Below are 21,883 nucleotides of genomic sequence, written 5' to 3'. Positions count from 1 at the left end.
ATATTCACCACATATAGCACGCTGCTGGCCAACCATCATCCCCAATGAGAACGTTCTCGCTCCTGATTTGTTGATAATGGGAGGCGGAGTCTGTTATGCACCCATTTTGTATGGCATTATGGCTACAAAATAGGCTCCCCACCCGTTTTCAACAAATCAGGGACGAGAACGTTGTCATTCGGGATGATGGTTGGCTGGGAGCGTGCTATGTGGTAAAGTTCATTTTTAAGCTCTGAGCTCAAAGGACTCCTGTTTCTGGATGATGCATCAACATCCATCAGCAAGCATTCCCTCTTCACCGACCTCGAACAGAGGACACACACATCCCTGGGACGCCTGGCTAGTGCCACCAGCTCTCTAGCCAACAGGGGCGCTCTTCCTCGGCTCCCAGCTAGTCCACCTACGCCGCCGTGGCGGGAGTTCGTGCCCGCAACAACGCTTCACATCCCGGGTCTACGGAAGAAGAGCGAGTCCAGCCCCCTAGTGGCCAGGATGGCGGCTGAGAACCTGATCAGCGACGTTTATCACACACATACTCTGGTATTCACGGATGGCTCCATTGACCACCGTTCCCAAAGTGCTACCAGTGCGTACTACATCCCGTCAATAAACAAGGCCTGGCAAGGGAAATCAGTTCGCTACCCAATCTCATCTACGACGGCCGAACTCCTGGCCTTGCTACACGCAGCTGCTGCGGTTCAAGTCACCGGAATACCTAAGGCCGTCTTGCTTACGGACTCCAGAAGTGCCCTCAACAACGTGATAAACCCCATGTGTGGTAGCATTCTGGCCCGATGTATAAGGAGATCGTGTGCCCAGCATAGGCTAACCGGAGGTGAGCTTACGCTCCAATGGATCCCATCTCATGTCGGCATCAGAGGCAACGAACGAGCGGACCAGCTAGCTTCCTCAGCACACAACAGCTGCAGCCCATCCTTAGCAGTCCCGGCCGACACTGACAGGCTCATGGTCGTCAAACAGCTAGTTGAGGTGCGTCACCCTGGCATACAGGACATCATGCAGAATCACCGACCCTCTCTTCCCACGAAAGATCTTCCCCGTGGTATGCAGACAATGCTCCATCGATTACGCACAGGATCTGCGTTCACGAACTCGCAACTGTGCAAGATCGGCTCCAGGGAGGACTCCAGTTGCGGACACTGTCATCATCCGGAGACAATTGCGCATATCCTGACAGAATGCCGTGCATACCATGCCATGCGGGAAACCCATCTTCCCCACGCCAGGCCTGGTATACTGACGGACGTCCTCTTCCCCGAAGGTTCTTGTGCGGAACGACTTTCACAAACTCGCGGCCTCGTGCGCTTTCTCCAAGCAACGGGCGTAGCGGAGAGACCACTCTAGTGCACCCCTCACCTACAGTGTGCTTCCGTCCCATCAGTACCGGTCATCCTGCTTCTACATCACTTTGAAGTCCTCAACTCCCCTTTCTCCCACCTTCTTTTCCTTTTTTTTGGCTATAGTCGTGACGATGCCCACTTGCGGCCAACAACGGCAAGCTACCTCGACACCCCCCCCCCCCCCCTCATTTTTAAGAGTCTAGAGCAGAACGTTATATGTACCTCCGGTTTGGCGTCCGATTGGGTGGTACAATTCTTCAAATGACGTAACAATGGATGGAAGTATCTGGATGGCGGTACGTCTACTCGGCCGTATCCGAAACAAAAGTGCGTTTTTCTATTAACGCTGCACACGTTATGAAGAAGAAGTATTGAACAATAAATTGTAAATAGAATTACGAAGCGTAGAATAACAATATTATTCCTATTACACCTGTAACTAAATACCTGCAGATAGGAGTTCTTACCTCCTTTAACCAGGAAGGCAGAATCGCATGCAGAAGCCACACACTCGGTGACAACGTTGGTCTCATCATTGCACAAAGAATCCACGTTAGGGTAGGGATATCATCCTTTCGGTTCTGACCATGGTAGTGTCGTGATCGCATTGTTATACCTCGCTCTTTATTGTACTCATTCTTCAATAACAATTGCATTAAATATTTGGTGGTCTGTTCGCTTCGACTTCCTCGGTCTCTGCGGGCACCCACATGTTACTTCCCGAACTTCTTGCGACCCGTCCTTCTCTAAACAGAAGAGCGCATCACAATTGGTGGCAGCAGTGGAATCGCTCCGGTGTGAGTCCGCAGAGGTAACCGTTCGCGATCCATTTAACCATCAAACGAAGAAGAGTCGACGCTGGTCGAGGCCAGCGCAATGGCAAACACAGGAGGCCCGGGCGTGCTAGCATTGGGAGAATTATCCCTTCATTCATGCGCGATAGCAACAGAGCCAGTATTAAGGACTTCTTCAGCGTTTTGGCACAGGTTCGCAAAATGAGTGCGTGGAAGGATGAGCAGCTAATCGGCATAGCGCGATGCAAGATGGTAGGAGTCGCGTATAGCCGGACGACGTAAAGCTCGACACATTCTACAAAGCTCGGCAAGCAATCAATGAGGATGTTCGCGCAACGCGGATTCGTTGGTGAGGGAATGATACGTTTGCTACACTCGAAGGAGAACGCCCAGAGGAAAAAAGGACGATAGCAAATGAGGTCATGGAACAGCAACTCCGAACGCAATTCCTGAAGGGGCTTCGTGACCCCGTGCGGCCGCGCTGTCCCAAGATCTCAAAACTTTTGATGGCGCCATGGGTGTAGCCGTTAGGGAAGAAAGGAACGAACGGTTAGTCGAGGAAAGACAGGCAGTACCCTAAGTTGGCGTCGAACGGGACGAGAAATGCGACGTGTTCTCCAGGCTGGAGCGTTTATAGGAACGTTGCTAGCAAGGACGTCAACCATCAACGAAGAATTGGTCAATGAGCGCTCTTCTAGACATGACACTAGGCCGCCCATTTGCTCTAGCTGTGGAAGACCGGGCTATATTGCAAGGTCATGACGATCGCGTGCCGCCAATAGGTCTAGGGGCGCCCCTTTAACGCGGAGCCTGGGGTAGAGCAAGGAACTTTTCGCGGCGCACATCCCACGAACCAGTGAAACTAAATGCACCCCCGCCAGCGACCGTGAGGAGGGGTATGTTGATGTCTGTGTTGTTCCTGTTTGAAGTGAAACCAGCACAGTGATGGAATGTATACGATCAACGGTCATCCGGCACGGCTGCTTATTGAAACGGGTTCTAAGGTCAGTTTGATGTTTTCTGGACGGGGTAAAGCCGGGATGGCGAGAGTTCTACGAGTTGCCTTTACGGGCATTCTGGAAACACACACCACCGCTTCGGCTACACGTGAGTTTCAGGGCAACTGCAAATGTAATGGAGCTGACTGTTGGGTCGTACAACACGAATGGACAGCATGATTCTCCTGCATGACGGCAGTGCACACAGCTGTAACCATCGATTACAATTAAAAAAATGCACAGGGAAAATTATAATCAAAATGTTTCACAAAAGACACCCATGATGCCTCTTTCCAAGATTTGCTATTCTCGAGGAACACACTGTGTTCTGCGCCTACTACGTCATCGTGGGCATTCCTGAAATGAATATTATGGGGAAACACAGTATCTTACCCGAAAAAACTGAGCGTCCGCTTCGGCATTCCAGGTGACAAGTGTGCCCTCGTTACCCGCACGAAAGCTCGTTATATTCTGTAGTCCTGCGTGTAAAAGGTATACCTTTCAACCTATAATTGTCGTAAATTATGTGTCCTCCTCTGTCAGAATTAGCAATTTTCAGGAGATTCTAGGAGTGCAGGTATCTGTAATGCCCATCCATTTTGATGGTTTTATCGAAACAAATCAAATTAGTATGCACAAATCAAATGTAGCATGATGTATTGACATACCAGCAATTTCTGTAGTTACAGATACTGGGACCAGCTTGCCGACCTTGTAGCCACGTCTGCTTCCAGCTGAATTGACGTAGGGTCTCACCAGGAACGTGTAGTTTGTTGACGAATTCAAGTTACCTATCCTGAACCGTGTGCCTGCAATATTCTCAATATCTGGGGTAAGGACTCCAATCTTCGATATCGTTGTCACAAAGAACCCGTCTGGCACTGTTCTCTTTCCGTAGAGTGTCGTTCTTTGCGCTTCGATAGATGCTGCCCATGGTTTATTTTGGCTCACCATGCTCCAGTTTAAGGTGACGGATTTGGCAGCGCTCTCTTCCGGCAAAAGCTTAATCTGCATTATATTACCTGGAAGAAATAAAGAACATTGGAGACTATGTTACACGCATACCGGGGCGCTGATACCATTGCATAGAGATACAAGATAGCGAGGCAAGTTTATAATGAAAAATGTGACATTATTAAAGTTCGCTACAGTTCCGTTCATATGTTGTACCAAAAACCCGCACCAAAATTGTGTTCCCTGTGTGAACTTGTGACGTGTTAAGAAAAGGCAGCTAAACACAATGTTTTGCGATTTTGAAGTTGTACGGTAGCATTACCGCTGTCATTTTCACAACGCAAGCCAGCCTTCCAACATATACGGGGAGTTTGCTCTAACGTATCCAGAAATTTTATTTAAAGCGAGCGATAAAAGAGAAGCGGGCGCTACTTTTCAGTTACTTGACTACGAAACAGGTGCTCCTAGTGAAGCAGTACCTACTTCTTACTCAAGCAGCAGAAAAGTACCACTTGCGTTTCTTTTATCGCTCTCTTTATATATAGCTTCTGGACACGTTAGAGCAAGCACCCTGTATAGTTGGCCAACAAGACAACACGCCCTATTTCGTTCCTCTTAATTCCCTCATGCAGAGTATCAGATAAGATAAGATAATGTTTATTTTCCCATCTGCTTCCATGAAGGGAAGGCACTGAAAAAAAATGATGTTTTTAACGAGTTGACGGGTCTGGGGGCTCCACACTATACACTAAACCATGGGCAGCAACGCAGAAGCAGTTAACGAGACACTCATATCAAATCAAATCAAATGCATTCAGAATGTAGACCTAATTCACTCAGCAAACAACACAAAAGCAGTAAATAATAAAATAAAGGCCACTCTCATTTTATGACGTTCGAACATGGAGCAGGAGAAGAAAAGTTCGAACATGGAACACCTTTCCACCCATCAGGATGTTATGGTAGTATAGGCTGTCATTAAATGGTTTGCTGTGTTTGAGAACGTGTCGTGTTGTCTTTTTTCTGTTCAACGTCTCAGGTTTTATCGTCGTTTTACAATGAACCAGCTCGCCTGCACCCTTGCTCTTCTACCATTCATGGAACATGAGTTTGCTCCGTTTTTTGAACTTGTTTTCTTTTTCACTGCTGCAAAATTTGAAAATAGAACAAATCCTTCGAAAAAAACATGTCCGCCAAAACCGTCGATAACGCGACTATCACAATCATCTAACCTCATGCAACGATGCGCCTCTGACGACGATAAAGGGCTGTATCTCATTACGACCAGAGTCGTATTATGCTCTAATTAATTGCTTGAAATATAATAATATGGAGATGCCATTATGTCATTACGACTCATAGCTATTTCATATCCGCGCGTTGTGACTTCCCTGCACCTTCATCGAAGAAACGCAACCGTCATGTGATATTATTGTTTTGATGGGACGAAGGGACGTCTGAACAACTTCTGCCCGCTGCAAGACTTGAAAAGGTTCACGTAGTATGTGGTCACAACAGGCCACCATTGAAATGGTGCCAAGGAAGATGCTCCTTAATTTTCAGGGTGGACTTGAGCGAAAACTGACATAGTGGCTCGGAAGGATTGAGTCTCGGATGTCTCAGTTTCTGTGTTGATTGTGGCGCAGGTTTGTTCCTAAACTCAAGCAAATGGCTTCGTTGCCATGCTCTCTTCGTACTGGTTTGCTATGTTTTCCGCTAAATACAGTGCAGGCGTAATTGGTCAGTATTTATTTTATTGACTATAAAACTGAAATTGTCTGCCTAAGGGGATACTGAAAAGCAAAAATTCAGTGGCGGTTTAGCGTTAAATGCGAGAGAAATGCGTTAGCATTACGCGCCTTTTCCAGTCTATACTCGACTTCCTGGTGTATTCTTCCGATCTAAACCCAACTTCCAGTTGTCCGTTTCCGGTTGCGCACTTCCCGTGTGTACTCGACTTCCGGTATCCACTTGCGCTATAACCTGACATCCGGTTGTCCACCTCCGATCTATACTTGACTACCGGTTCGATACTTTCGATTGCCATGTGTCAGTCCCTTTAATTAACCTTCAATTAGCTTCAGTTACTTTCAGTTACCCTGTAATTATCCTTAAATTACTGAAGGTAACTGCAGGTTTCCTGGGGTAATCTTGAATTTCCTAATTCCGTTTAATTACGTTTACTTGCTTTAATTATTCTAAATTCCCCTTTAATTGACGTTAATTACATTTAGTTACCTTCGGTAATCTTTAATTTCATTTAATCTTTCTCGTAATTGCATATGTCATACATTCATTACCTTTAAACTCAACTTTCTTGCTTGAATCGCCTTTATTTACCTCTAATTACCTTCAACTACGCTTACCTCTTACTCTTAATTACCTTCAACTACTTCAATTCCAAATCATTTACCTTCATTTACATTTGCCCTCTTATACCCCCTTTACATGTCCACTTATACCTCTTCCTCGGTGAGGCTTCAGCATCTCGTGCACGGATACACACACATACAGCTTTTTCTAGTTCGACACTCCTAACGCTAACTCATTAAAAGATGTAGCTCAACTACAATGTTGCTCAAGCAGCAAATGGTGTTGCGACTTTAATTATGCCTACATACCGCAGAGCTCCTTCATTTCATCGGCGCCCTGAAAACAGTCTTGTACTTCGTCACATAAGGACAGGCTGGCCACGGTTATGTTCGTGCTGGGAACAATCGGGTCCTGGCAATGGATGCTGACATCCTCCAATCCACGAGGCGCAGTGCTGGCGGGGGGAACTAGAGAACATTTTAGAATCAGGATAGCACTCACTCACTGTTCCAATGCATCATATCAAATGATTGAGAAGATGACTTTTTTATCCGACATTCGTTCATTTGGTCCTTGCAATTAACCTGGGTATGTTAGAATTAACAGGTTTTGGAAGATCTGGGCGTCTGGTATTGTAAAGTGATGATGCAGATGGTATATAATTTCATTCCCCGCATCACCACAATGGGGTTGAGTGTCGCCCCTGGCGATGAAACTCCCCATTCATCATCTCACAATAAAGTTGTTGTTTGTACATGGCTTATGAGCGACCCTAGCGCCCATCACATTTGTCTCAACCTCCCGTTACTTGGGTTTTACCTTTGACCGAGGCTTGACATGGTCTCCTCACGTGAAGCTTGTTGCCGAAGCTTCAAGTCTGGTTAACGTCCTTAAGCGTGTAGCAGGTGCGTCCTGGGGCCCCCCTGCCGTGACTTCAACTGAGTCCATACGGCTCTTCTCTTGGGCACGGTACGGTATAGCCTCCCTATCCTAAACTAAATTACTTCTTGTCAACTTTATCGGAGATGATTCGACAGATATCTTCCAGTACTGCGCCTACTAAGCGTAACACGATTCGACAATCATGGATTACGAAGGCAATACTAAAAACCATAAAACATAAAAATAACTTGTACATCAAGCTACGGCGTTCACCGTCAAATTCTAATTTACGACTGAGATACAATAAATACAATAATACCCTTAGGAATGTTCTACGAGTAGCAAAAGTGAACTACTACTCCAAAATTATCGCTGACGCTAATGATAGCCCCAAAGCCATGTGGAACGGGATTAATCGCATCCTGTTGAAAAGGAGTGCCACGGCTGATACAGCTATCTTACTTTTAAGCAATGACGAACTTCGAACCAGTCCCGTTGCCGTGGCAGACGAGTTTCACGATTACTTCTGCAACATTGCGAAAAGCGTGCCTCAGCTGACCGAGTTCACGCAAACGTTTCCGTTACCCCCTGTAAACAAACATAGCCTTTTCCCAGGACCGTCTACACCTGATGAAGTACTTTCGATTATTAAGACACTGAATCGTCAAATTCATGTGGCCACGATGGCATATCGGTAGTTCTTTTGAAAAGACTTGGTCATTTGCTCGCTGCACCATTGCCTACCCTGGCAAACGATATCTTTTCCCAGGGGTCTTTTCCGGATTTGTTAAAAATTGCAAAGGTTATTCCAGTTTACAAAAAAGGCAGCAGGGCAATGGCTGGTAATTATCGTCCTATATCCATACTTCCGTCTATTAGTAAGGTGTTCGAAAAATTAGTGCTCCTGAGGCTTGAATTCTTTTTCGGAAAACATAAATTACTGCATCCATTCCAGTTCGGTTTTCGCCCGGGGAAATCCACAACGTTAGCGTTGGTAAATGCCACTGAAAAGATTAAACGTAATATCGAAGCAAAACTAATTACCATGGGCATCATTATCGACTTGACAAAAACTTCTGATTTAATAAATCATCAGATCCTGCTTAAAGAACTTGAGAGGTACGGTATACGTGGCTTAGCTTTGAACTTATTGACAAGTTATTTGGAAAACCGGAAACAATACGTATCACTCAGCAACTCTGATTCTTGCATTAGGGCACTGACAACAGGCGTTCCTCAAGGCTCTATTTTGGGACCTTTCCTATTTCTTATCTATGTTAATGATCTCCATGATTACCTACATGAAGACTGTTTCCTTTACGTCGACGACACTAACATTTTGTTGACGCTTCTAAAACTATGAACTTGTTTGCAAAGGCAAATAGCGTTTTACGTCGGTTCTCCATCTGGCATTCCGCCGACGAACTGGTTCCAAATATTGACAACACTACATACGTAATATTTCGCCCCCGACAAAAATATTTGGACCTAGACCAGGAAAAGCTATACTTCGCAGGCCGCCCTCTCAGCAGAGTGTCTTCAGTCAAATTTCTCGGCGTTATTTTGCATGAACACCTAGCATGGGATGATCATGTTAAGTTTGTTCGACTCAAAATCACCTCCGCTTTGTTCGCACTTTCTTATTTAAGACAATTTCTTCCCATCCAGGCGCTTCTAATGGTTTACCATGCTCTAGTCCACTCCAATATTTCGTACGCTCTGTAGGTCTATGGGCTAACGTATCCCTCCACCCTTCTTCCTATTTTACACTCTCAAAGGAGGGCCCTGAGGAAAATGTTCTTCATACCCCCTTGCGAATCAATAGCGTTTGCCTTGCAGTGTTTGTCAGTACAAGGTATTTATTCTCTTGTTAAGCATAAAATCGCACTCTTCATGTACAAGTTGATCCATGGGGATATCACGGACAACTTGATATCTCTCAATCGTGTTCATACATTCTACAACCTACGTCATCGGCCTGACATGCTTCAACTTCCTCTTTCACGTACAAATTATGGAATATTTTGAATGTCTTTCTTTGGTTCCAAGGTATGGAATTCCCTACCGTTGCATATCAGAACCCTGTCTTCCTTTTTTTCAATTTAAGAGGTATTCCCGTCTATATCTATCACAATGGTAGTGGGACACGAAAGCTGTATGATTTAGTGATGCTCTCCTCCATTCTTTCTTGGCATAAGACACCCTTTATATGACTTATGCAATTGCTTTATCTATGTCGGTAATGCTCTTTGCTTACTACAGGTTGCACCATAATGTTTCACTTTCCTTGTCAATGCATTTTTGTCAATTGTTTGTCAATGTCTTTTTTTTTTCTTTCTTTCTTTCCCACAAGGCTTGTTATATTCATGTACGTCTGTGTATATACTGCTGGGACTGTTATACAAGGCACGCCCTCACAGTCCCATTTGTAACTCATTGAAACTCAGAAAGAGTAAATAAAACCTGAAACCTATCCTCCAGGGAATCAGCCCTACCCAAGACCGAGAGCTTCTCAACCTTCAAGCCCGCAGCCTCCGTGTCTGCCTAGGGTGCCTCGGACACGCCCACTGTCTGGCCCACCCTACCCATCCCCTTCGTCAGATTGCCAGAAAGCTGCTCTGCTTCCACTTTCAGTACTGCCATTGTCCGCCTACGGGATTATCTCCCACCCACTACATCTCCTCCCTCCTTTGCGTCAGCTATGTGGACACTTGAGCGTTTACCCTTGAGCGTTGACCCTACTGCGTTTATCGTGCACTTTGCATCCCCTCTTGTGAAGTAGACGGGGTGCGTGCGAACGCCATGCGCTAGATGGGCACGCCTGGCAGCTGCATCCGCAGCCTCATTTCCGGGGACACCGCATTGGCCAGGGACCCACTGCAACTGGATGTCATGTCCCCGTGATACGGCAGAGGTGTACACTTCAAGGACGTCATGCACCATTGGAGACAGACATCCCGATCCTGCAGAGTAGAGAATGACTTGTAGGGCGGCTTTGGAGTGGGTGCAGATGAACCAGTGAGATGGGGATGGAGAGGATGCAATGAAGACAAGCGCCATACTAGTCGCGTGTAGTTCCGCCGCCGCCGCCGCCATGCGGTGTGAGAGCCTTGTACATCCTTCAGCTGGCAACTGCGGTATCACATAGGCGCAAGCAGAGCCGGAACGAGTCGTCGTTGATGCGTCGGTGAATGCGCCAGCCTGCGCTGGTTCCAGAAGGCCTCGGGATTCCAGGAACCATTCGAGGCGGTTCAGAATTGACCTTTCCACAAGTTTGCAAGGACAGCTAGTGAGGCTCATGGGCCGAAACGATGCCAGTTCTCTTGGTGACTTTCATGGTTTCAGCACCGGGATTACGCGGGCAGTCTTCCACATGTCACGCACGACTTCGTCTCTTCAAGTTTCATTTATTAGACACAGCAGCTAACCAAGCGTCCCAGGTCCCAACAAGAGTAAGGCCTGGTATGAGATCCCGCCGGGTTCTGGCGACAAGCCTCTCTTTGCGACAGAAATTGCAGACTGTAGTTCGTTGAAGCAGAAATCTAGGCCCACCAGAGGCTCGCGAGCACCGCAATGGAAGTCGACTGCCTTGAGAGCATCTTCGGCAGACTGCTTGTGAGCGTCACCTAAGAAGGCCCAGGATGAGCAAGTGAGGAGACGCAGAAACCGTCGCCAACGGTTAATTCCGGTACGTCCTGGTGAAGCGCCAGTGCTGGGAAGATCGTCTCCTGTGCAACAGCAGGGCAGCTGAGGGTCTTAATCACCTGCCAAATTGTGACGTCGGCGTATAATGGGAAAGGGAGGAACGGAACGTCCTCCAGGTCTTTCGACCAAGCCATTGAAGGTGTCTGCATATAAGGCATCGTAATTTATACAGACGTCATTGTAGTCTCAAGGACATTCAGTTCTGCGGGACCGTCGCTCTGCTCGACATCGTATTGCTCTGAGGCGTCCAAATTCAATATCGACAAATGAGCGCATTGGCGGTACAGAGGTTTGCTTGCTTGCCATAGAGAGGCTGGACACCAAAGCGTGAACGTAACTCAGGTTAGGGCGAGCAGCTGCTGTCTTTTTCGCCGTGTGCAACCTTAGGACCATGTGCTGCAGCAGCTCTGGCGACCCTGTATGCCCCATATGACGCCATGTGATTTTCGCCGCAGTTGGCACACTTGGGCTCGCGTCGGGACGTGCAACTGTTAAAGTCGTGCGATCCCGCGCACATTTTACATCTCTGAGTGTCACTACAGTTTTTGGCGTAGTGCCCAAACCTCTAGCACTTCAAACACTGAGGAGGAGGAGATATATATTCAGTTACGGGGTGAGACGTAAGCCCCAAATTCACCTCAGCGGGCAGAGACTGGCCAGGAGAGAAGGTGAGAATGACGCTATATTTCTGGTAGGCCGTGGAGGACCCGTCGACCTCTCTGCTGCAAACGATTTCCCTCTGAACCGCAGACACTCTGTAGGGTTTGAAGTATTCTATGATATCGCTATCAGAGTACAGTCTCGGTATGTTATGGATCCGCCCCATTGTTCTGAGATACGACTGAGAAACGGAAACGGTATGATTCCGGAAAGATAGCAGGTAACTGTAACAGAAACAGAAACGGATATCGCACACTCGAAAATACCTGAAACATCAACTGAAGAGAGAATAATTTACGGTAAGAATGCGGGTACTGCAAGACCAGAATTATTACAACCCTTTGCCGAACCATGTTGACAAATTTCTTAAATCAAGCTGAATGAGGCGAACTAAAATTAACTTACCAAGTAAAGCTAAAATGAACTATCCAACTGGAGCACACACCTAATATTAAATAGGAAACGCAACAGGTATCGTTCTTATACACTTATGGTGACTTATGTTGCAAGCGCGGGTAACATCCGCGAAGACCATGTTAGCTGATCAAACAAACCATTTATTACGTGTATTGTTGACTAAAGCTGTGTGCACGCATCGTAAAGTCCTCAAAGTAGATTTCAGTTTGTACTATATGTAAAGGTGTTAAGCTTTGTCATGGTCTCAAAGCTTACAAAAAAAAGGAGAACTACAAGCGGAGGGGGGAGGGTGACCAGTACCAAAAAACTGAACGGAAGCGAAAAAGAAACATTCTCAACCAATTTCCTGAAGATCCTGTCCTGTTACTTCGCATCGCCGAAAACCCGTCTCTCTTTTGCCTCGAGATGCAGCGGAGACAGTCGGCTTGCGAGCGATGAATGCGCTGGACGGGCTTTGCACACGATGTGAGTAATTAAAGGATTAGTTTCTTCGCAAATCCTGAGGTTGTCTTCGTGTTTCGCCTTCCACGGGGGCGGAACGGATCGGCTTTGCACCGACAATGGGAATAAGCTCACACAGTACGGAGATGAGTAGCCGCATTATGGGCCGTCCCAGAAAGTGTACGTACGGAAGATGGTCTGGCTGCGGACCACAATCCACAGGTGAGCCATTCACGTAGCGACAGTCGAGCTCAAATAAGCAGCTCTGCCGCTGTCACTGATTTTGTGCCACTATCTACCAGTTTTCTTTGTTGTTGTCGTTGTTTTTAACGAGAAAGCTAATACAGCGTTAAAGCGCGATTACACCTTTTTGTGGACAATATACATCAACTAATGGGCAAGATGGCGTCATCGTTCACTGTTATGAAGGGATATTGTCTAATATTTGTTTTAACATACTTCTGCCACACGTCTGCATGTTGTGAGCTTGAGTAGACGGAGGCGGACCGAATAATTGAACTATCAGCTGAATTAACGATATTGTTTCATGTTATACATGCATCACGTAAGGCTGACCAGAATTTTGCTAACCTAGCCATTTGTCTTTCATTCGGAAAAGTCATTGAATATACCTATTCCTGATGGGGCATACTCAAAGGTTGTGTTGTATCAGTAATTAGTTCAGCCGTTAATTAACTGCCATAACTAGCCTCAAAAGTAGTGAAAATAGGTTGACCACGAAATTGCCAAGTTGTAGAGCAGAACCCTGAGGTGTCTAGTCCGCTGGAATCGAAACCGCAGCGCTTTTCTGTGCCTTTGTAAAAAAATAAGCGGAAATACACTGTTTTCTAGCGTTGCGCGAGTTTTACGGCCGCTTTTTCCTATAGCTCTCTTGCTGTCACCCTTTCTGAACGGACGTGCGGCTACTCCTCAACGCACGGGGCACCCCCGCTTGCTACCCGTGTTGCCAGTTTAGCGATTTAGTCGCTAAATTTATCTACTTTTTGCTCTGTTTAGCGACTTTTTTCGTATACTGGGCTTAGCGACCTTTTTAGCTACTTGCTCCAGCAGATCATGAGATTTTTAACGACAGTGAAAATGTGAACACATCCGTAAAAAATCGGTTCGTGCAGTACTGAGTACTCCATTTCGTTGGCCTGAGAGAACGTGGTGACAAGAAATCACTGAAGTTGAACGCTTCTGGTTGGCATGCTACTTCAAACCGCTAAAGCTAGTAGAATTGCTGTGCGCTCCTCCAGGCTTCCAGGTATCAGCGAGTTCTAGTTGGCCTTCGGGAGAGGAAAATGAGTTGCGTTGCGCATGCGCTAGAAGTGATGTCACGTGTCTTTTTTGCAGCCGCCTTGCCGTCTGCTCGCTTCGCGTACGCATGCGCTAGCAGACAGCGGTTTGTTTGCTTGAGCGGCTTGAGCATGGCTTGAAGATGAGATTTATGGTAGTGGTGAAGCAGCTTTGCCAAATATTCCGTTCAAGTATATATATATACCTCGCTGGATGTCCCGCTCGTCCGTCGACGTTCAACAGGTGAGGGAACGTTTCAGCAACGCCTGCGAGTTTCATGCTCGCGGTTCAAAAGGTGAGGGCTTATGTACAAAATTGTAGAATGGGCCACTCTGTTACTACAGATGCAACAACTGCCAGTCCACTTTTTCTCAGCTGCACCTTCTCAGTCCAGGCAGCAGCAGTACCAAGTGAATGTACACAACTTCCAAGTGAATTAAAACGCACGAGTGCAATCCTGAAGGTGTTAAGTACGTCTCATGTAGTACAACATACCATTCGCATTCAACGCACTTATTTTGCATGTGTTGTAGCAAATAATTCAGTAGCATAAACCGGCAAACTGGTGCGTAATGTACGCCAGTAGTGCCGAGTTGGACTAATTCGGGTGGAGCGTTCGTACAGTCTGTGCAATCGGACTGTCTAATTATCACCTGTTCTATCTTAACACCGAAGTCGGTATATGAGTAAGAAATATCGTTGTTTCGACAATTATCAGTAATCTTTCGTTGTGCTTAATGCTTCCTATTATTTTGTACTTGTGTTTTTACTCAGAATTCTCATACTGTATTCTTAACTGGAGCAACAAAATTACGAAACACGTGAGGATTGTGTTAAAACTGAGGACATTGCTTATTTTTACTGATTTCAGATTTTCAGACATGGAGAGAAGAAATGCGCAGAAGGCAGCCAAGAGTCACTAAAGGCACAGGGGTAAAAAGATTGAAAGATGGAGGTTTAAAGCGTTCTTATATTTGTAACTGATCGGGTGCTTTTACAGATGAGAACATCAAAGGAAAAAGGTCCATAAAATCACAAGGTTCCGTCAGGCGTGGGGTAACCTGCACTGATGATTCGTCTGCAACGTTCCAGACTGACAAGGTTCCAGGACATAACGGGACGTATGCTCCGGGGCCCCCTACCACCTTGCTCATGATCAGAGCCGACAATTAAGGCATAATAGCGTCAAATTTTCAAATATTCTCTAAGAAGTGGCATGCAGTTCAGAATTTATATCAGTACAACACAACAGCGTGTACAGCCCGAGACAAAAGTTCACGGCACTGCGCTTTTCTTCATCGGAGCGGTCCCCTGCCAGCTACCAGCAAAAGATCGAATAAGAAACGGGTCTATCTCTCAGTATGTGTGTCCGCTCTTGTTTGATGCTAGGGTGTCACTCCAATGGAGAAATGTGACACCATGGTGGTCCGTAAACATTTGTACCAAGCTGTACATTGTACAACCCCGACAACTAACAAACACTGCTCGGTAAGGTCAGTGTTCCAATTTGAGATTTTGCTGTCTAAGGCAAAACGGCCTCCCAAAAGGCTGCTCTTGCAAAAACGCTTAAGAAAGTCATGTGGGTGAACTCCGGCGTACCAAGACAAGTGCAGAACATGAAAAAAAATTATAGTTCGACTTTGCAGGCAGTAGTCAACATAAATAAGTTTTACCTCTGAGCGATGATTGCCCATTCAAGGCAACAACAAACTCATAGGTTCACCACATCATCTAAACTTCCTCGGCCTGTTACAGCTTGTTTCTGTCCACAACGGCATCTTCAAGGTGCATATCCCGTGCCATGCAACCAGAGGAGTGGTTATATGAACTATCATTCAACGAGCATTTGTGATGGGATTTTTAGAGGAATCAGTCAGACAAATGTGTTCCAGATGATTTTTTGTTTCAGTTTTCAGGTTTTTATTGTTATTCCATGACAGTATACACTGATTACTGATAACAGGACTGAGAGGGCAAGCCCTGTTGAACAGTCCAAGACACAGTCAATGCAAGTGTCTACACAATTTGAGGGGAACAGAAATACCAAGAACACATGACAAGTATAGAAACAAATAGCAAAGATATTGCACAGCAGAGAAATGTACATAATCAAAAAGTAATTGCATGTCACCCTGCGTATCAGCAGAAAAGTCTTGTTTGACGGTGTTTTTGAAGGATGCCAGATTATTGTAGGAACGAATGCGCAGAGCAGTGTTTCTCAAACTGTGGGTCATGACCAGAGGTGGGCGTTTGTCCTCACGAGCCTCGCCCTCACCTCAATTTTCTGGGAGAAAAAGTTTCCTCACCTCACCTCACCTAAAAAAAATTTGAAATTTGTTCCTCACCTCATCTCACCTCAAATATTTTTTGAAAAATTTTTCTCACCTCACCTCAAAAAATTGTTTAAATTTTTTCTCACCTCACCTCACCTCAATTTTTTTCGAAATTTTCCTCACCTCACCTCAATTTTTTCAAGCTATTTGTGTATTCGATGTGACGTTCACAGGGATTGAAGAATCTTCATCAGTAAAGTCGCGTTGGCTTTGAGTGACTGCTAATGAACTCATGAAATTGCTTAGTCAATGTAAAGTTTTTTTTAGGTGGCAGATTTGGCCTAATCAATCACAGAAAACGCTTCGTGGAACGATTGTTATACGCGTAAAAGTTGCGCGTATCACCGGTGAGAGAGGAGGACAGTCCCCGCCCAGGTGAGAGACGCAAGCTGCAAAAAGAAGGAAATATATCCCGTGTACGCGCGGAAAAAGTTTTCATAACGTGCGCGTTCATAAAGTTTTCCTCACCTCACATCACCTCAATTTTTTTTTGAAATTTTCCTCACCTCACCTAGAAACATTGAAAATTTTCCTCACCTCACCTCAAAATGTTTCTTGAAAATTTTCCTCACCTCACCTCAAAAATTTTTTTGAAGGTTTTCCTCACCTCACCTCAAACATCACCAGAAAAACTGGCCCTCACCTCACCTCAAATATCGTGAGGTGAGGGTGAGGAAACCCTCACCCTCGCACGCCCTCGTGAGGGTGCCCACCTCTGGTCATGACCCCCAAATGGGTCATGTGCTGTTGAAAGATTCATTGTTTCACGCCCAACCAGAGGCGTAAAGCTCAATTCATGTTGAAAGCATTAATGGACTGTCATGTGTTGTCACATGACAGTGCTGCGTTCATGAGTAAATGATGTAGACGTGAAGGTCCTTAAGCATGAATTCAACAGGAATCCTCTAGCTGGGTGTATTCCCTGCTGCTTGGCACATTCTTGGAATCTGGTTGAAAAGCTGCTTCTGAAAACTGCCCTGCTGCTATTGCTTTCTTCACACCATCTGTGCATCAGTATTCGAACAGATTGGGACAAAAGTTTACGGAGCACCGGGGTGTCGCATTTCTTCATGGGAGTGACACCCTAGCAGCAAACGGGAGCGGCCACACACACTGAGAGGTGCACAGAACAGCCAGTCAGAGGAACTCCTTATTCGAGATCTTCCTGCTAGCCAGCAGGGGGCCGCTCCGATGAGGTGCAAGGCAACAGGCTCATTGATATGGTGTCCAGCTGGAATATGTGGTATTTTGGAACGATGTATTGCTAACGAGACCAGTAAAAATATCCAAAACTGGACCAGGACTGCGTGTTTGGCTCATTGAGGTTACCGAAGAGCTACGTTTCCTTGAGGTGTGAAACAAAGCTTGATAAAATGAATCAACCAAGTTGTGTGATCTAACTGGCCAATACTGCGTAGATTTACAATATAGATTTGCAATATCTTGAGGACTTTTGCCTCTCTTGTCACAAATGCTAAATAAATGCCATCAAGCATACATTGGAACTCAGTTGCTGACGCAAGACACATGAACATACAAACATATGTGATTGGGCTAGTTGGGCTAGTTATTTTCACGCATATAGTATGACCTTCTGAATTCCCAGTAGATGTTCGAACATCAAGTTCCAGAACTGTTGTTCTTATTTGCATTTCTGCAGTGGTTAGCTTTCACATAGCTGCACCCGTTTTAACTCCTTGCATCTTTGTTGAGACAAAGCAGAGTTGTTTGGCATTTTTGTTCAGTAGTGTCACAGCAGGTTTAGCATAGCATAGCCAACTGGGGCATAGCCAGGGGGGTTCAAACCCCCCAAAATCGTACCTTTGCTACTGCATCTGGGAGAGGGAAACGAGGGCGAAATCCTTCTTACCCATGTAAAGTCCCCATAGAACCCCCTATAATATTTTCTGGCTGCCGCACGGATAGCCAACACTAGCATGAGACAAGGTAGAAGCCAACTTACTATACAAGGCGTACTGATGTGCATGAAAAATTTTAAAATGACTGAGCATAGTATGCGAAAATTATTAGGAAAATTACATTATCAGAATGTTAATGAGAGTCATGTACCCCGGCCACCATATTTTTGATGATAACGAAAGACTGCAATTGAGCTGGTGTGATGGCAATATATTTTTCCTTTAATCTAATTTAATAATTTTGCATTATACATAGTCATGAAGAGTTTGCTGATCGTTGTTGGAAGGGTGTACATTTCCCTACATAAATCATTCACAAGAATACACACAGCGGCCTTGAGCTCACCAAGGCTTTATGCGTGCAATGCCAACTGGCGTTAGCATTTTCATGATAAAAAGCATCTGTTGCAGCTTAAGAAAACAATACCATCAGTCAGGGGCAGTTGTCTCGGTATATTGCAAGAGAGTACTCAGCACTGGAGAGATATAATCACACAGAATAAAACATAAACTGCCTAGTACAGTGAGTGGAAAGTTTATTCCACTTCTTATTGGCAGAATATTAACACAGTTTTTTTCTACAAGATTTCTCAGGTCAGAGCAGTTTATAGGATATACAAATTGCCAATTATGTGTGTTATGTGTATGTATGTCATCACACTTAAACGTATTTACCTACTGTAATATACCTCAGACCAAGCTCAAAATGTGGCATATTGTCTACAGTTGAAAAGTCAATGCAGGAGAGCGCGCATTGCTGTAAAGTGTTTCACCTGAACCATTACCCAAAATGTATGAAGTAGCAGCACACAACTATCACATAGAATGACCCATCTGTGGTGCTATGTGTAGGATCTATGCACACTTTTCTTTTGATGTTAACATTGCCTTGAGTTTGAGGGAAAACACATGACGAAGACGTGACGAGACGAACACATAGACACACGAACCAGCAATGAAGATTTAATACACAAAGTGCAAGAGGAGACAGGGCAAAAAGAAAGTGTACACTTCAGCATTAACATCAAGTCAACACCAGCTAGCTTGCCTGCTCCTCCTGCGTTCATCACACTTCGTTGGTGCCCAAATGCCTTAACAGCTGTTTTCGCATGCCTGTCATGAGAACTAGCAAGAAATCATCATCTTGCAACAAGTCAGTATTTCCTTGTTGAAAGACAATAGGATCATCCTTCTTGCCTTTGTGTGTGAGGGAAAGCACTGAACTGTTTGTTTGCCCCAGCAGGGCAACACTGCTTTGATTGTCGCCGTGTTTCCTTTCACCGTACCATATATTATCAGAGTTCGAGGTAACTCCTTACAAGTAACTTATTACTGTAACTAAGTTCCTTTTTTTTGGTACCTTGTAACTTACCTCGGTACTTTTGCGCCGTGGTAACTTTCAGAGGAACTCGTTCCTTTTCCAGGTAACTTTGCCAAAGTAACTTAAGTTAAGTTCCCAAGTTACTTTTAACTCACTTTTCACTCACGTCCACATATTTTGTTGCTTTCTCTCCGGTTCCTTCTTGTCATTTTTTGTCATAAACGTGATATTCAATCAATTACAGTATTTTATTCAGGAAGTAAGAACCGCTGCCATTGAAACGAAGCTGAACCATTTTGCGCCCACAGTGGGTAAGATGCAAAGCGTTCGAATAGACCATTACCAGAAAAACGTCATCACGACAACGGTAGACAGACTGAAACCGAAACAAATCGAATGGAGGGCTGAGTTCCACGAACGGGCACTTGTTCGCTGTCTCCCATTGAAGGAAAAGTAGGACCAAGGGTCGCGTCCCTTTAAGTGACCATGTCGTAATCCCCTCAAGGCCGTGGCTTTCCGACGCGACCTTGTTCACCTCTAGCTTCGAGCTTAGTTCGATTCTACCAAATTTTGGCGCTGTCGAACACTATGACGTCATTTGTTTACAAACAGGGAGAGGTCTATTGTTGGACATAAACGAAAACAACCTAAGCGTGTTGCACTCCTCGGCAGGCAACTCAAGGTATAACTCAACTGCTCACGCGCGCTGCACCTGCGTAATGCTATTTTGTGTCCGAAGTAGCTTGGAAGTAACTCGTTATTTTTTTAAGTAACTCAGTAACTGCGAGTTACATTTCATGCTGAGGAACTTCGTTATTAACTTAGTTACATTTTGCACACGGTAACTTAACTTGTAACGAGTTCTTTTTGACGGGTAACTTCTCAATCTATATATATTATAGTCCCTCATGGTGGTGTACAAGTACTGCCTTGTAGTGAGGTGAATTGAATCCTTTCAAACGTGCCATCCAGCATACCCCGAATACTGAGCTGCATAGCACGCTGAGTGCAATGCCGTCACGTAGTTTCCATAACATAAACAAATAGTTTCTTGAAGGTAAAAAAAGGACATTCCAGTGCAACATAATGCTTTACAAGTGCCTGCACGGGCCTTCTCTACTGCATCTTCCTCTGTTTTTGTCAGTGGGGTGGGACAGCCCAAAATCATGTGCATAATAGGAAGCTTGGAAGAGAAACGAGACCTTGCCAGTGTGGAACATTGCAGTCATATCAGCAAGGCAGGTGTCCGCACGGCTGACGGAACCTTGTGATTTGATGGACTTTTTCCTTTGATGTGCCCTCTCTATAAAAGTTACAAATATAATAGCACTTTAAACCTCCATCTTTCAATCTTTTTACCCCTGTGCCTTTAATAAAATGACTCTTGGCTGCATCCTGCATTTCTTCTCTCCATGCCTGAAAATCTGAAATCAGTAAAAATAAGCAATGTCCTCAGTTTTAACACAATCCTCATGTGTTTCGTAATTTTGTTGCTTCAGTTAAGAATATAGTATGATAATTCTGAGTAAAAACACAAATACAAAATAATAGGAATCATTAAGCACAACGAAAGATTACTGATAATTGCCGAAACCACGACATTTCTTACTCATATACCGACTTCGGTGCTAAGATAGAACAGGTGACAATTAGACAGTCCGATTACACAGATTTTACGAACACGCCAGCAGAATTAGTCCAACTCGGCACTATGGGTGTACATTACGCACCAGTCTGCCGGTTTATGCCACTGAATCATTTGCTACAACATATGCAAAATAAGTGCGTTGAACGCGAATGGTGTGTACTAGTGTAACAGAGCAGACGTACTTACCGGCTTCAGAATTGCACTCCTGCGCCTTAATTCACTTGGAAATTATGTACATACACCTGGTACTGCTGCTGCCTGGACTGAGAGGGTGCAGCTGAGAAAAAGTGGACTGGCACTTGTTGAATCTGTAGTAACAGAGCGGCCCACTGAACAATTTTGTACAGACGGGACGGCCTCACCTTTTGAACCGATCATGAAACTCGCACGCGTTGCCGAAATGTCCCCTCACCTGCTGAACATCGACGGACGAGCGGGACATCCTGCGAGGAACTTGAACGGAATATTTGGCAAAGTTGCTTCACCGCTACCACAAATCCCATCCTCAAGCAAACAAACCGCAAACCGCAGTCTGCTAGCGCATGCGCACGCGAAGTGAGAAGACGGCACGGCCAGCACGGCGGCGGCAAAGAAAGACACGTGACATCACTTCTAGCGCATGCGCAGCGCAACTGATTTTCGTCTCCCGAAGCCCAAGGCCCAAGTGCGAGTTCTTCCAATGAGTAACCGCGCGTCGGCGTGGCCCATTGAGAGAGAGGACAGCGCACCGTGGTCCTGACCGTGCACGCGCTGTGGCGACTGGAGAGGAAAAGGATAATGGAAAGTGGCCGACTCTGCAAAACGCCCAGTTAATGTGGTGCATACAGTATGCATACCG

General features: G+C 45.4%; 1 protein-coding gene across 1 annotated transcript in view; it reads right to left on the bottom strand.

Annotated features, from left to right (window-relative positions):
• The window catches only part of LOC135385292 (uncharacterized), a 91,408-nt gene that overhangs the window by 42,163 nt on the left and 27,362 nt on the right, over positions 1–21,883 (bottom strand). The window contains exons 4-6 of the mRNA XM_064614516.1: positions 6,729–6,887; positions 3,822–4,175; positions 3,547–3,632 (exon numbers count right to left, since the gene is read on the bottom strand). Of these exons, the coding sequence (XP_064470586.1) occupies positions 3,547–3,632; positions 3,822–4,175; positions 6,729–6,887 (599 nt within the window). The remainder of the gene's footprint in view (positions 1–3,546; positions 3,633–3,821; positions 4,176–6,728; positions 6,888–21,883) is intronic.

This window comes from Ornithodoros turicata, chromosome 2 (genome assembly GCF_037126465.1).
Source record: "Ornithodoros turicata isolate Travis chromosome 2, ASM3712646v1, whole genome shotgun sequence".
In the NCBI taxonomy this organism is placed as follows: Eukaryota; Metazoa; Arthropoda; class Arachnida; order Ixodida; family Argasidae; genus Ornithodoros; species Ornithodoros turicata.
Note: the sequence above shows the minus strand (reverse complement) of the source record. Positions and strands in the feature narration are given on the sequence as shown.